We start from the raw sequence: 15,330 nt of genomic DNA, 5'->3' as shown, positions 1-15,330 counted from the left end.
AGAAATCGAGGAGAAGAAGAGTAAGTGTTTACTCAGCTAGTCATTGCTACTCTCCTTTTTTTTTTTTTTTACAAGTGTTTTTCTTTCGCAGAGATGACAACAAAATTCAATGAAGGGATGTATGCAAAGATGAGGGCCAATAAGAACGAGCCCCTTTCCAACCTCGGGAAGAGGGTGGTGCATATGGTGGAGAAAGGTCTCCGTCACTCCATTAACCCCTATCACTAAGACGACGAGGACAGCCTCCCCGGCTACCTCAGTGGAAGAAATTACCCCATGCCCGAAGAAGCAACTCGTGGCTGACAAAGGGAAGGAAAAGGTTGACTCCCACTCGTCCAGTGTTTGAGATGACGCTGACCTTGCGCTGATGAGGGTGCAAGATGTTTTTACGACTGAGGAGCTTAAGGTCTTCTCCAGCGTGCCCTCTAACGAGGTTGTGGGTTGTCATATCCATAAACTCGTTCAAGTAGTGTACTTGTGCCATTTTTCCTTTTCCTTTCCCTTCTTTTGTATTGTCTTGAAAATTGGATATTCTTTTCAGGTATTGGGGGAGACCATTCATATCACCTTAGAGTACCTGAGCCATGAGGTGAAGGCCACCTCAGTGAGGTCCCGGGTGGTGGCTTTGGAGGCGGAAAACTCAAAGTTGAGGAAGGACCTTATTGCTACCATGGACGAGGCTAAGACCAACAAGGAGAAGGCTAAGGTCCTATCTGACGATTTGAGGGCAGAAAGCCAGCTGACCCTAGAGAAGGATGAGCAACTTCTGGCCGTGAAGAGAAGATCAAGACAATTGTTGCCAAGTCCGTTAAGGCCTTCCAATAGACGGAGGAGTACAAAGCTGTGCTCTTCAGCTGGTATTACAAGGGTTTTGAGCTCCTGAGACGGTACCTCGTCAAGCACCCCACTGGAATGGATCTAGAGAACTTAGATCTCGAGGAGGTGGATAAGGAAATGGTGGCTGATGAGGCCTCCCAGTCTACGGCTCCAAAGGGTAATGCTCCAGAGAATGCTCATCTACCTCTTCTTGCTGGTGATGACGAAGTCACTGCTTGAACCTACTTATATACCTGCTTCATGTTTGTTGTGTTTGTTTTTTTTTGGGTGCCCAGTGTGTTTTTGGTCTTTTGATTCTACTTTCAGAATAGTATTTTCATTCAAATTTAAGAACAATGTCTCTTGCCCAGTATTTTTGGGCTTTTAATTCTAATGTTGGAACAATACTAGTTGCCCAATTTTTCGGGCATTCAATTCTATTGACTATTTCATGTTTACCTGTTTACTTTCCAGCATCGTTATGCATGATGCTTTTCAACTGTATATGATTTCTATCTGCCTCATTGCTTGTCTACCCTTAGCTTGAGGGGCTTGGTTGATTAGGTAATGATCTGCATCCGTCAGTGATTTAGATCCGTCTGGGCAGAATTTCATTAGTCAATTTTTAGGTAACTTATTCCCATTTAAGGGATCTTGTCATTTGGCTTCGTCAGTAACTTACACCTGCCTAGGTGGAATCTTGTTACTTAGCCAATTTTTTATGACTTACACCCATTTAAAGGATCTTGTCATTTGGCTTCGTCAGTAACTTACATTCGTCTAGGTAGAATCTTGTTACTTAGCCAATTTTTTTTTTTGTTCTTAGGCTCCTAGATTTACACGCATCATGTTGGCTAAATAGTTCTTTTATTCCTTCATTTCAAACATGAATACAATCGTCCATTACATTTATTGATGGTATCTCTTCAAATGCTCGATATTCCATGGTTATGGCAGTTTCCTCCCGTCCAACGTTTCTAGGTGATAGTTGCCTTGCCTGGAATAATGGGTGACTTTGTAAGGTCCTTCTCTGGTTGGACCAAGCTTCCCCTAGGTCGGGTCCTTGGTAGCAGGTGTAACTTTGTGCAGGATGAGATCTCCTATGTTAAGTCGTCTGAGCTTCACTCTCTTGTTGTAGTACTCAACCATCTTCTGCTGGTATTTCGCTATCTTATGTGATGCTCCGTCTATGGATTCGTCCAAGTAATCAAATTTGACTCTTAGTTGATTGTCATTGCTGCCTTTATGGAAGACTTCTCCTCTCATGCTGGTGATCCCCATTTTGATTGGGATTATTGCCTCGGTGCCATAGGTGAGCCTGAAAGGGGTCTCTTCTGTTGGGGTTCTTGCTGTAGTCCTGTATGCCCACAAAACGTTAGGTAACTCCTTATCCATGCGCCTTTTGCCTTGTCTAACCGAGCTTTGATGATCTTGAGCAGTGTTCGGTTCGTTACTTACATCTGGCTGTTAGCTTAGGGTTGACCTAGTAACGAGAATTGGTTCTTGATCCCTAACCCTGAGCAGAAGTCCCTGAAGTTAGGGGTGAGTAGAAAGTCACCGGCACCGATCCAATCGACTGGCACCAATCGTCCCGCACCACCATTGCAACTGACCAATGAAGCCAATGCCAACGATCGGAGCGCGAAGGGAATCCTGATGCCGGTGCGGTGTGGTCATCGAAGCTAGAAATCTAAAACCAATACATGCCGAACCAAACCGATACTTGTATGTATATCGTTCTCCCCTTCTCGTCTTCTCCAGTTTTGACTTCTAAGTTCCTTGTTCTCCCACGTTTAGTCTATTTAGATAGTAGATACAATGTTGTTTGTTGTATAGGTTCTCATTTTTTTTTTTTAATAAAACGTCGTCATATCTGGGTGTTATTAAAATTAAAAAAAAAACAAAGACAAAACGGTGCCGTTTTATGCTAGGTTTTCAGATTCTACCTTAGTATAAATTCATTCTTTTGTGAACATAACCCTTTAACTCTTTCTCTCTCGTTCTCGCCTCTCGCCTGAGTCCTGACTGTGCCTTGCCTCTAAGCTTCTGGAATCTAGAATAGTAATAAGTTTATTGTATTAATAGTAACTAATCATTGTTAATAGTATTATTTTCTCAGCTAAAAGTAAAATATTCTCTTCTCTTAGGGTTTGGGTTTGGGGGCTCTGTGTGTGTGTGTGTTTTGCGGGACAAAATGGGTGGGTCAGTGAAGGACGTGCAATCAAAGGCGGAGCTTGATAAAGTGGTGGCGAGTGGCGCTGCGGTTAGTGTACACTTCTGGGTGTCATGGTGTGAAGCTTCAAAGTCCATGAACGATGTCTTTTCCCACCTCTCCACTGATTTCCCTCATGCCCACTTTCTCAGGGTTTGTTTCTTTCACTTTAAACCAAGCATAAATTTTTTTTCTATTATTGGTCTCAATATTTTAGATAGTTTTGTTTTGGTCATTCATGTTCAAACTGAATGAATACACCAGTGAAAACAAGTGATTTGATTTTAAGATAAGGAAACGAAAACAGACACACACACACACACAAAACTTACTTAAAATAACAATGGTTATTAAGCAGATTGAGCAGATTTTGTGTGAACAAGTTGAACATAATTTTTTTATAAAATTTCTATTGGACAGATTTTTTTGATAGGTTGAACAGATTTTTTTTTTTATTAAAAAAAACAAATAGAATTTTTGATGTTTCAAATTAACCAAACCAATCAAACCGAGCTGACCAAACCGCACCGCTATAGGTTGGAAAACCGACCCTAATTGGTATACATCGGTTTTAATTATGAGAAAACCGATCCCTATCAGTTTGGTAACAAATTTGAGAAAAAACCAAGCCGATCGAACCGCACACACCCCTACCTGAAGCCTTGACTGTAAAATTGCTGCTTGTTGTCTGATATGATCACCCGTGGTATCCTGAATCGGCAAACTATATTCTTCCACATGAAGTTCTGGATCTTCACCTACTTTATGGTTGATTGTACTTCTGCTTCAACCCATTTTGTGAAATAGTCAATAACAACCAGTAAAAATTTTACCTGTCTTTTACCTTGGGGTAATAGGTTGACGTTGTCAAGTCTCCACTGGGCAAACAGCCATGGGCGTCAGTTTCTCTGCTAGGATGCGTTGGACGTTCCCAAACCTTGGCATTTGTCGCACCTCTTGACAAACTCCATTGCATCCTTCTGTAAAGTAGGCCAGAAGTAATCTATTCTGATAACTTTTCTTACCAGGGATCTCTGGCCTGCATGGTCTCCACAAATTCCTTCATGGATCTCCTCCAGAATATATTTGGCTTCTTCCTCGATGACGCACTTCAGATAAGGAATGAAAAATCCTCTTTTGTACAGGGTGTCATATAGGATAGTGAACCTGGCTACCCTTTTCCTAACCTTCCTGGCCTCTTCGACATCTTGTGGAAGCCATCTGTCCTGAAGGAAAGGCAAGATTGGGGTCATCCAGCTGCTTTCGCTTTAGATTGCGAAGGTGAGGACCTCTTCGATGCTGGGACACTGCTAGACTTCAATCTTCAGGTTTGTATTCGTTGGTCCTACTTTTGACGACGCCTGCTTCGCTAGCTCATCTGCCTCTATATTCTGGCTTCTGGGGACCTGTGTAAACGCCACCCGATCGAACTCCTATGTCAAAAATTTTGTCAGCCTTAAGTATTTTTGAATTCTTTCCTCCTTTGCTTCATACTCCCCTTTTATCTGTCCTACAACGAGTTTTGAATTGCTTTGGAAGAGTAGGTTTTTGAGTCCTAGCGACTTTCCAACCCTTAGTCCCGTTAGTACTCCTTCGTATTCAGCTTTATTGTTGGTGGTCGGGAATGGTAGCAAAACTCCGTATTTGAGTGTCTCTCCTTCTAGGGTGATGATAATGACCCCTACTCCACCCCTTTTTTAGGTTGACGAAACGTCAGTCTGGATCGTCCATCTTTCTGCTTCATCTAGTGCCCCCTCCTTGTCTGGGATTGTAAATTCGGCAATGAAATTTGCCAATGCTTGTGCCTAAATAGCTGTCTTGGGGTGGTACTCAATGTCGAATTGGCTAAGTTCAATAGCCCATTGGATCATCCTTCCTATAGCCTCGAGCTTGTTCATTGACTTCTTTATGGGTTGGTCTGCCATCACCGAGATAGGGTTCACCTGGAAGTAGGGGTGCAGCTTGTGTGAAGCTACAATTAAAGCGAATGCAATCTTCTTAATCCGTGGGTATTTAGCTTCTACCCCTTGGAAGGCCTGACTGACATAATAAATTGGGAGCTGTTTTCTGTCCTTTTCTTCAATCAAAGTTACGCTCATAGTTGTAGCTGATACTGCTAAGTATAAATACAGGTTTTCTCCCTTCTTGGATGGGCTCAAGAGGGGTGGATTGCTCAAGTATCACTTGAGCTCTTGGAAAGCTCTCTCACACTCATCTATCCAAGCGAAGGCCTGCTTTAACATCTTGAAGAAGGGGCAAGCATTTGTCCGTTGCTCTAGAGACGAACCTATTGAGTGTTGCTATCCTTCCTATGAGTTTTTGGACTTCTTTCACGGTCTTGGGTGACGTCATCTCTAGTATGACTTGTACCTTCTCTGGGTTTGCTTCTATCCCTCACTAGGATAACATGAACCCTAAGAACTTTCCTGACGCCACTCCAAAAGCACACTTGCTAGGGTTCAACTTCATTTGATATTGCCTGAGAGTTATGAACATCCCGTGGAGGTCATCCAAGTGATCAGACTCCTCTTTTCTCTTGACGAGCATGTCATCCATATACACTTCCATGTTCCTCCCTATCTATCTACTGAACATTTTGTTTACAAACCTCTGGTAGGTTGCTTCTGCATTTTTTAGCCTGAAGGGCATCACCTTGTAGCATTCGAGCCCTTCGCTTGTGATGAAGGAAATTTTCTCCTGGTCTTCCTCTACCATTTTTATCTGATTGTACCTCGAGAATGCGTCCATGAAAGGCAGGAGCTTATGTCTTACTATGGAATCTACCAGCTGCTCTATTCTTGGTAAGGGAAAGTTGTCTTTTGGGCAAGCCTTGTTTAGGTCCGTGAAGTCTACGCATATTCTCCATTTCTCATTTGCCTTCTTTACCAGGACAACGTTGGTGAGCTAGTTCGAGTAATAGACCTCCTGGATGAAGTCTGCAGCTAGGAGTTTGTTAACCTCATCTATGACTACCTGGTTTCGTTCTGGAGTAAAGACTCGTCATATCTACTAGACGGGCTTTTTCTCGGGATCCACATTTAGCTTGTGCTGGATGATTTCTGTGGATATGCTTGGCATGTCCTCGTGGCTCCATGCAAAGATATCGAGGTTCTCCTTGAGGAATTTGATTAATTTCTTCTTCATTTTTGTACTCATGGTCATCCCTACTCTTATAGTCTTCGTTGGTTCTCTATTTACCAACTCCACAGTTTCTAGGGCTTCCACATTCTCTTCTTCTTTCTTCTCTATCATCCATGTATGGTTTTGCTTCGCGGCTAACACGGCTTGGTAGCATTCCCTAGCTAGCACTTGATCTCCTTTTACTTCACCTACACCATTTTATGTTGGAAAATTTACCTTCAGGCAATAGGTGGATGTGACTGCCTTCCAACGATTAAGTGTAGGTCTCCCAATGATCACATTATATAAAGAGGGACAACTTACCACCAGGAAGTCTAGCTGACAAGTCAATTGTCGCGGATAAGATCCTACTGTGACCATCAACGTCACTATGTCTTTGGAATACACTCTGTCCCCACAGAAACTGACGAGAGGAGACTCAAAAGGACGCAACCTACCTAGATCCAACTTCAGCTGTTGAAAAGTAGAGAGGTAGATGATGTCTACAGAGCTACCATTGTCTACGAGGATTCTCCTTGTATTGAAACCTTCTATCATGAGCATTATAACCAAGGGGTCATCATATAGCTGCTTCACTCCTTTGGCATCCGAGAAAAACATGTCCTTGTCCGTCCGTCTTTACTTCAAGGGTGGTATCCTGTGGATGCTGTTCACCTGCCTCTAGTGTGACTTCTTGAGGGCTCTGAACGATCCTCCCATGGATGGTCCTCTTGTGATCATCTTGATCTCCCCGATCACGCTTTGTGGACGATGGGATGCGTGATCTTTTTCACTTGGTGAGGCTTCATGCTTGTCTTTATTATTATCCCTGGATCTACTGGGTTCTCCCTTCTTTACAAATCTCTGTAACTTCCATTTTCGTATAAGTTCCTCTATCTGCTTCTTCAAGTCCCTGCAATCTTCTGTGTAGTGGTCGTGATCCTTGTGGAAACGGCAATATTTCTTTTTGTCATGCATATTAGGTGACGAGTGTAATGGCCTTGACCATTTGAGGTAGTGCTCATCTTTAATCTGCGTTAAAATTTTATCAACAAGCATAACTAAAGGAGTGAATTTTACCGTCCGAGGAGTTTTATCATTTTTCTGTTTGTTCCCGTCAGCATTTTGACAATCTGTCCACTACCTTTTTCGTCCTCTCCAATCGTCTTCCTTTCTTTCCCTCTCATTGGACTTCTCTACATCTTTTATTGCTGCTAGGGCGTCTTCGGTGTTCATGTACTTCTGCGCCTTCAGGAGCATCTCAGCCATTGTCTTTAAGGGATGCTTCGCGAGTGAGACCACGAACTCCCTGGACTTCAATCCAACTTTAAAGTTTGTTAACTGCACCTTGTCATCAGCTTCATCGACCTCTAAAGTTTCTCGAGTGAAACGCTTCACGTACAATCTTAGAGTCTCATTTTCTCCTTGCCTGATGGTAAGAAAATGGTCTGTGAATGCCTAGATTTGCAGAGCCAATGCTGCAAAATCTTGGTTGGACTTTATCTGAACTTGGGAATTGATTGGAACTACACTCTCGAACCTAAGTGCAAAAATGTCTTTACCACAAACAATGCTAAACTGATGATGCGAGAATCGTCAGTAATGTAGGTTCATCCAGATGAAGTAGTGACCTTGTCGCTGTACCTGCAAGTGTGGTGAAAAACCTTCCTTAGGTGGTCACCGGTGTGGTGCCTGCCACAGAGTCTCCAATGATAAAGTCATCGTATAGAAACTTTTTAAGGAAGTAAGAAAACTCAGAATATCAAAGTTACGTGTACTAGTAAATTTTTGGTTGTGTGTCTATGTACCTTGTCTGGTTCTGATGAGTGTGTATATATAGCTTCATAGTTTCTAGCCGTTAGGGCCTTAATTGTGGCTTTAGTGCTTATTTCGTAACGCCTCAGGGCTTATTAATGCGGGTTTTGATGAGTTACCAACGGTCTCAATAGCTAATTGGTAACTGTCCGAGGCATTGAAACTTCTCATTAATGACCTGCCTTCCCTTATCCATGCCATGACTAGGTGAACGAAGGTATTTGATGAGGTTGTCTGGGCAAGAGGGTTCGTTGGTCCCATCATTTATAACAAATGACCTATGTTTTTTTTTTTTTTGTAGGGTGTTCATGTGAACACCCTAACTAACAAGCTACCCCTGTTTGTCACGCTCATATTGTGCCACATCTGCATAGTTTTTTTTTTTTTTTTTTTTTTCAATCTAGTCTGGTCTATTTGGTCTAGTTGGTTTTTTTTTTTTTTTTTCTTTGGAATCTTGATAATAGCTCTTTATCGTCAGACCAAAACACTAATAAATTTTTAAGGTCCGTTTAGATACAGTTGAAAACTGAAAACTAAAACTGAAAAACACTGTGGCAAAATAAATTTTTAATGTATGAAAAACACTGTTCATGCCTAAAATCACTATTCATTGACCTAAAATCACTGTTCATGGCCAATGAACAGTGACAGGTGCACGTCCAGAAAAAAAAGGGCTGAAATGCAAATGCATTGCGTTTCAGCCCAATCCAAACACATCCTTAGTATAAGCGGAGATTGAATCCCAAATCTCTTATACAACCATCAGAGACTTTACCAATTGAGCTAACTAAAACCTACTAATCAATTAATTTCAATCCAAGTTCATTTAGTCCAATTTGGTCAATTCTGCCCAATTCGATCTATATGGTCTACTTTAATTCATTCGGTCTATTTTATTCTATTTCCATCTATTTAGTCCATTGAGGTCCATTCCATTCCATTCAATTTGCTTCACTCCATTCCGTTCCATTCGGACCATTTTGGTCCGTTTTGAAATTCCCATTCAACTGAAGTGAAAACACGATTTTCATCTTAGTTAGCGCGCACACAATACACACCGACGTGTAATAACAGTGCTATAAAATCTGTATCATCCTTGTCCAACTGTCAATTACATCACTGTTCAGACGTTGTTCTTACGCAAAACTACAAATTCAAATGAAATTAGGCTTCTTTGCCTTGGTGACTAAGAAAGTTCCAAAAGTCTATGCCTTATTTTTTCTTTTTCTTTTTTTTCATAAACCAGAATACTTTTTTGCTTCTGGAACTTACCTGAGCGCCCTATAAATATTAATATTCTTACAAAGTACCTCACGCCAAGAATCCAAATAAGCAAAGCATAAGACAAATACCTTATCTCATAGCTATCTGCATTTTTCACTTTTAGTTTCACGCACTTTCCACAAGAACTGATCAGTGAGAGAGAAAAAAAAAATGGCAGGTGGTGGTGAAGAAAACGTTACCGAGATTGTGATCAACGACGAAGCTCACGACTTTCGCTCGCTACTCTCCTCTTCTGAGAGAGATTTTCTTGTCCGCAACAACGGCGATCAGGTACTTTTTGATTCTGTCAATTTTTTTTTTTCATTGAATGATTATTGATGGGTGTCTTTTTTTTTTTTAAAACAACTCTCTGATTGGCTAAGCAAATTGGTTGATGGTGGCATGTGATGTGGGCATCTTGGGTTTATTCATCCAACAAAGAAAACTGGTTGATGGGATTTTTCTTGTGATTTTCTCGGGAAAATATGGTCTGTGAGAGAGGAAGAGAGAAGAGTTTATGTTGGCTTTGATTGCTGGTTTTATTTCCTATGTAATAAGTAATTTAGCTTATAATCAGTTCATGATTTTGATGCGATTCCTTGGTACTTGTCATTTATAATATAGCGAGCATTGATTTCATACTCTCTCTTTTTTTCACTTCAAAAAAAAAAAAATCATTATTGGAATAGTATTGGTGAAATTTGGATTTTTTAAATTTACTTAGTTCTTTTATATGCCCTGCAGAGTTTTTAATTAAAAAGAAAGTTTTTGAGCAAGAACATAACCATGACTGATTCATGAAATTCTTTTGTGAAGATCTTGGGCTGTATAGTAGACCCCTGTATTTTATAATACTTACTAAGTTTATTTTTTTGTTCTTTTTACTTGCAAGTAACTTGTATATTTTGGATAAACTAAGGCTGCTAAACAAAATTAAGATTGTGTTTAGGTGAATTTTTTTTCCATTAGTAAAGCAATTCAGCTAACAAGTGGAATTTTTTCAGAAAAAATTGTGGTGTTTTTATTTATTTGGTATATGTCAGTACATCCACATCATATTTCTCAGTTTAGTAGTTCCTGTAGGTCTCTGGTCCCATTGATAGATAACTTCATAAAACAATGATGTCTGAAAAAACCTATTAAAAGTTCGATAAGTTTCTATGGAGAGCAAATTTAACAAATGATGAAGCTTTTTAATTGCCAATAGGTTAATTGGGGAGGGGGAGTTCAAGAAGAAGAGTTGTCAGCTTATTTATCAAAACCAATGATGAACTCAATGGAGCGTAAGTGGCTGGATGAACGGTGTTAGAATGATTAATTTGTTAAAATTAATTTAAATATTATGAAACTTGCCTTTTTGATTGTATGTAGTGTTCCATGAACCGTAGTCTAGTATTGTACTAGTACCAATGTTATGGAACGAGCTAAGAGGGAATCATTTCTTGAATTGTGAATTTTGCAGGTTAAAATTGAGAGCTTGAAGGGGAAGAAGTTGGCATTGTATTTTTCAGCATCATGGTGTGGCCCCTGTCGCCGATTTACCCCAATTTTAATTGAGGTGTACAATGAACTCTCTTCAAAAGGTGATTTTGAGGTCATTTTTGTCTCGGGTGATGAAGATGAGGAGTCCTTCAAAGGGTACTTCTCCAAGATGCCATGGCTTGCAATCCCATTTTCAGATTCAGAGAAACGTGATCGCTTGGATGAATTGTTTCAGGTTAGAGGCATACCCCACTGTGTAATCCTTGATGAAGATGGGAAAGTTGTGAGTGACAATGGAGTTGAGATCATTCGGGAGTATGGAACTGAAGCGTATCCTTTCACACAACAAAAGATCAAAGATTTGAAAGATCAAGAGGAAGCAGCCAGGAAAAATCAGTCCTTGAGATCTATCTTGGTATCCCGCTCACGTGACTTTGTCATTTCATCTGATGGAAAGAAGGTAAATTTTCATGATGTTGCTCATTATTTTGTTCATTAACATGAAATATAGTATTCCTCTCCCCTAATCTGTATTTATTCTTGATGTACAAGGTGCCTGTCTCTGAACTTGAAGGAAAGACAGTAGGTCTGTATTTCTCATTGTTCTCGTACAAGGCTTGTGATGATTTTACTCCAAAACTTGATGAGGTTTATAGAAAATTGAAATCAAAGGGAGAGAACTTTGAGATTGTGTTGATACCACTTGAAGAGGACGAGGAATCATTCAATCAAGGCTTCAAAAGCCTGCATTGGTTTGCACTACCTGTCAAGGACAAGAACTGTCAAAAGCTGGCTCGGTATTTTGACCTCACAACCCTCCCGACTTTGGCTATTATAGGGCCAGACGGGAAGACTCTTCAATCCAATGTTGCTGAAGCGATTGACGAACATGGGGTTCTGGCATACCCATTCACGCTGGAAAGGTTCACAGAACTTGCTGAGGTGGAGAAGGCAAAACAGGAAGCTCAAACCCTGGAGTCAATTTTGGTTTCAGGAGATCAAGATTTTGTCATTGGAAAAGATGGAGTCAAGGTAACCTAAGATTTATTCAGCACTGCAAACTTTATAATAGCTTATGGATTATGTCAGATAATTGGTCCAACTGTTGTGATGACAAATGAATTCATACCTCCCACTAACAGTGGAAATGTTTGTATTTAGTTCTTGGTTTATAGGCGATATTCTATGTGCTATGTAGAGAAGTTTGCATCCTGTTAAAATGAATTTGATCACTTGTTTGCCTTTCCAGATTCCAGTAACAGATTTAGTGGGAAAGAACATCCTACTTTACTTCTCAGCACATTGGTGCCCTCCATGTCGCGCCTTTTTACCAAAACTTATGGATGCATACCAGAAGATCAAGGCAAAGGATGATGCCTTTGAAGTGATTTTCATCTCTAGTGACAGGGACCAAGCCTCTTTTGATGAATTCTTTTCAGGAATGCCATGGCTAGCGCTTCCCTTTGGTGATCCTAGGAAGGCATCCTTGAGTCGTACTTTCAAGGTCCATGGCATTCCCCTGCTTGTAGCCATTGGACCAAGTGGCAAGACTGTCACAAAAGAAGCTCGAGATATTATAATGATTCATGGGGCTGATGCCTATCCTTTTACTGATGAGCGGTTGAAGGAGATTGAGGCACAAATCGAGGAGATGGCAAAGGGGTGGCCTGAGAAGTTGAAACTCAAACTCCATGAGGAGCACGAGCTTGTGCTTGCTCGTCGTAGGATTTATACATGTGATGGGTGTGGTGAAACGGGACATGTCTGGTCATATTACTGTGATGAGTGTGACTTTGATCTTCATCCAAAGTGTGCCCTGAAAGAAGACAAAGGAGCCAATGATGATTCCAAGGGGGAAGAAAATCCCCACGAAGGATGGAACTGCGATGGAGAAACCTGCTTCAAAGTTTAATAATACCGTATCTTAAATTTGAGATCATTTGATCTTTAGTGTCCTTTCCTTTTCCTGAGTCATTGCTTGTGAATTGTGATGTAAGTCTTAAGTCTTTAAGTCTTAAGTTCGTAAGTGTGTTATTGTGGATATAATGACCTCTCATGTTGAATCTGATGCCAGCCTAAAAGTTATTATGCATACTGATACAAGAGCTAATGGTTTAAGTGAGTTGCGTAATTTGAGAGGGGTTTTCTCTTATTCTTATTAGATTAGATAATTTACCGCCCACTTTTTTGGATACTTTGCAAATCTATTTGAAATAATTTTTATGTTTTTTAAAACTTATTTATAATGCCTATTTTATTGTATAATATTTATGTTTTACTACAATATTGTTGAATGCTTTGAAAATAATTTTTTTTAAATCATATTTATATAATAATAAAAAATTCTCATAGAATTGTTCTCCAAATATTGAGTGAAATTGCTCTTGTAAAGGCACAATTTGGTTCCTAAGTCCAAAAGGTAAAAGGATCTAGGCCTAGAGAGCTCAATACAATGAATTTGTAGAAAGTGGGTTAGAAAACTAGGCTTTAATGAGTTATATAACAATTATAGTGGATCTAAATGACAAGAAAACAAGAATAAACTAATTTTACTCAAAGAAAATCGTCTTCGGCACAGTCTAAGAAGATTAGTTCTTGTATATATTTCTTTTGAATTTGGTTATAAGTCCAATTCTTGTTAGTACAGTGTTTTTCTCTCAATTCTTAGATAGATTCCCTCATAAGGGGCTTCTTTCTCTATTATATACCCCCATCTTCTTCATCTTTACCGTCTACGTGTAGGTTAAATTGTTGATTTTAATCCTTATCTCATCAGCACCTTCCTGAAATCTTTGGGAGTAGCTGTAAGACTACTTGCCACTGTTCAGGTATCACCTCCATATTAATGCGGCCAGAGGGTTAGCTGCAAAGCATTCAATGCGGTGGTAGCAGCTTTCTCTTAGATATTTCTCAACTTCCTTTTGTCCTATGTTTCCCTGATATTTATTCTTATCAGTAGAACCTTTCGAAGTGTTGCCCTTAAGGGCAGACCAATCCTTCTGACCTTTGCTTTGATCAACAGATGTGGCATTCCTCATCAGACTACTTTCCCAAACTTTCGCAGTCATAGTTTATTCGTGGCGCTCTGACTCTTACGTCTTCCCTATCGTCTATCTATCCTCGGACCACTAAGCGTCCTCAAAGAAGGCCCATGGCCCAATATGTACTTTTGGGCCCTTTATCCCTATAATAGCCCCTCAAAATTTCCTTCTTTTGCACCTCGAAAAAGAAAGGGATTTTGACATCATAATCTTAATTCTGCTCTTCCCTCACATCATTTCCATCGTGTAGGTGTCTTTTCAACTGCCTAGAAGCAGGCTCCTAACACTTCGACATTCAGGACGCGCCTGCAATTAATTCTTATGGCTCCATGTTCCCCACATTCTACGATGCAATGGGGATCCAACGACTGGGGATTTTTACAGGAACTCGAGCGGGAATTTTCTCGCTTGCTTCTCTCATATATATATATATATATATATATTGTTCAGAGCTTTATCTACCTTACTTTTTGCACTCTCAAAATTCAAGAGCTAGTTCGAGGAGCCTTTCTTCCTTCTCATAAGTTGCCTCTAGCAATTTTTTCTTTCTCTCTCTTCTTCAGTCCCTTCTGTCTTTCTTTTTATTCAAATCTCTCTTTTCCTCGGCCCATTTGAGTTCACCTTGTCTTCTTAGTTCCTTCAAATTTCTTTTCATATGGGGAGATTCACTTACCTAGTAGACACCCCAGAAGGTATAGAGGACTTTAAGACTCAATACCAAATCCCACCAGAGGTTTCTATTAGGTATTGCAAACAAGGAGAGTGACACACCATGAGGCTGGAGGGAGAAGTAGTAATCCTCATGATTGCCTTTATAGAGGGAGGGATGAGAATCCCCATGGGTTGAGTCACTAAGGATTACTTGATAGCTCATAGGCTTTCCCCCACCCAATACGCCCCTAATATGTTTAAGATCCTAGGTAGTGTAGACGCCCTTAATGAGAAGATGGGTCTGAACCTTACCCACCACTACGTCAATTGGATTTGGATTTACAACCTTCACCATTTAAAGGGGCAGGGGTACTATCTAAAGACTAAGGTTCCCGAAGTCAGACTCATTTCGTGCCTCCTTGAGTCCAATAAAGGCATGAACAAGGATTTTCTAATTGTCTCAGGGGAGTGGCACTAAACAACAAGAGATGGGACACCAGGAGGGGTTCCTAGGTCTAGGTTTATTGTTCTAATGATTTGCCTTTACACACCAACACCCCCCATATCTCTTCTACTTTTACTTCTAATTTAAATTTCCTCTAATTTGTACTGTTTTCTTAACAATGTTTTTATTCTTTTTTTATGGTTTTGCAGATAAGCACGCTGCTGTTCCGAACTTAAACCTCGTCAACCAACCAAATTTGGACAAGATACTCAAGGCCGAGGTCTTCGTATACAAGGATGGACAACTAAGGGCAGCCCATCTCATTCTCAGCTACACCCCACTATCAACCAGTTTTCAGGTGCCCAAGTGCATGATCAGGGCCAAAGACAAGTGTTTACACCTTCTAAACGTTGCCATTCCGGTTTTCCTTAATCCGGGCCCCGCCCTAGAAGGTGTACAACAGATAGAGCTGCCCTTCCACATCG

General features: G+C 40.4%; 1 protein-coding gene across 1 annotated transcript; it reads left to right on the top strand.

Annotated features, from left to right (window-relative positions):
* Window positions 1-9,077: 9,077 nt before the first annotated feature.
* LOC142627782 (putative nucleoredoxin 1) lies at window positions 9,078-12,800 on the top strand. The gene is made up of 4 exons (XM_075801680.1): window positions 9,078-9,517; window positions 10,689-11,168; window positions 11,261-11,740; window positions 11,958-12,800. Exons 1-4 carry the CDS (start codon window positions 9,398-9,400, stop codon window positions 12,618-12,620), a joined length of 1,743 nt encoding a protein of 580 aa, XP_075657795.1. The 5' UTR covers window positions 9,078-9,397; the 3' UTR covers window positions 12,621-12,800.
* Window positions 12,801-15,330: the final 2,530 nt, after the last annotated feature.

This window comes from Castanea sativa, chromosome 3 (genome assembly GCF_040712315.1).
Source record: "Castanea sativa cultivar Marrone di Chiusa Pesio chromosome 3, ASM4071231v1".
Taxonomy (NCBI): Eukaryota; Viridiplantae; Streptophyta; class Magnoliopsida; order Fagales; family Fagaceae; genus Castanea; species Castanea sativa.
The sequence above is the reverse complement of the archived record's forward strand: the minus strand, read 5'-3'. Positions and strand labels throughout refer to the sequence as shown.

Coding starts and splice junctions, on each gene's coding strand:
- LOC142627782 (XM_075801680.1), top strand. CDS start 9,398: ATGGCAGGTGGTGGTGAAGAAAACGTTACCGAGATTGTGATCAACGAC. Junction 11,169..11,260: donor TTTCATCTGATGGAAAGAAG/GTAAATTTTCAT, acceptor TTGATGTACAAG/GTGCCTGTCTCTGAACTTGA. Junction 11,741..11,957: donor TTGGAAAAGATGGAGTCAAG/GTAACCTAAGAT, acceptor TTGCCTTTCCAG/ATTCCAGTAACAGATTTAGT.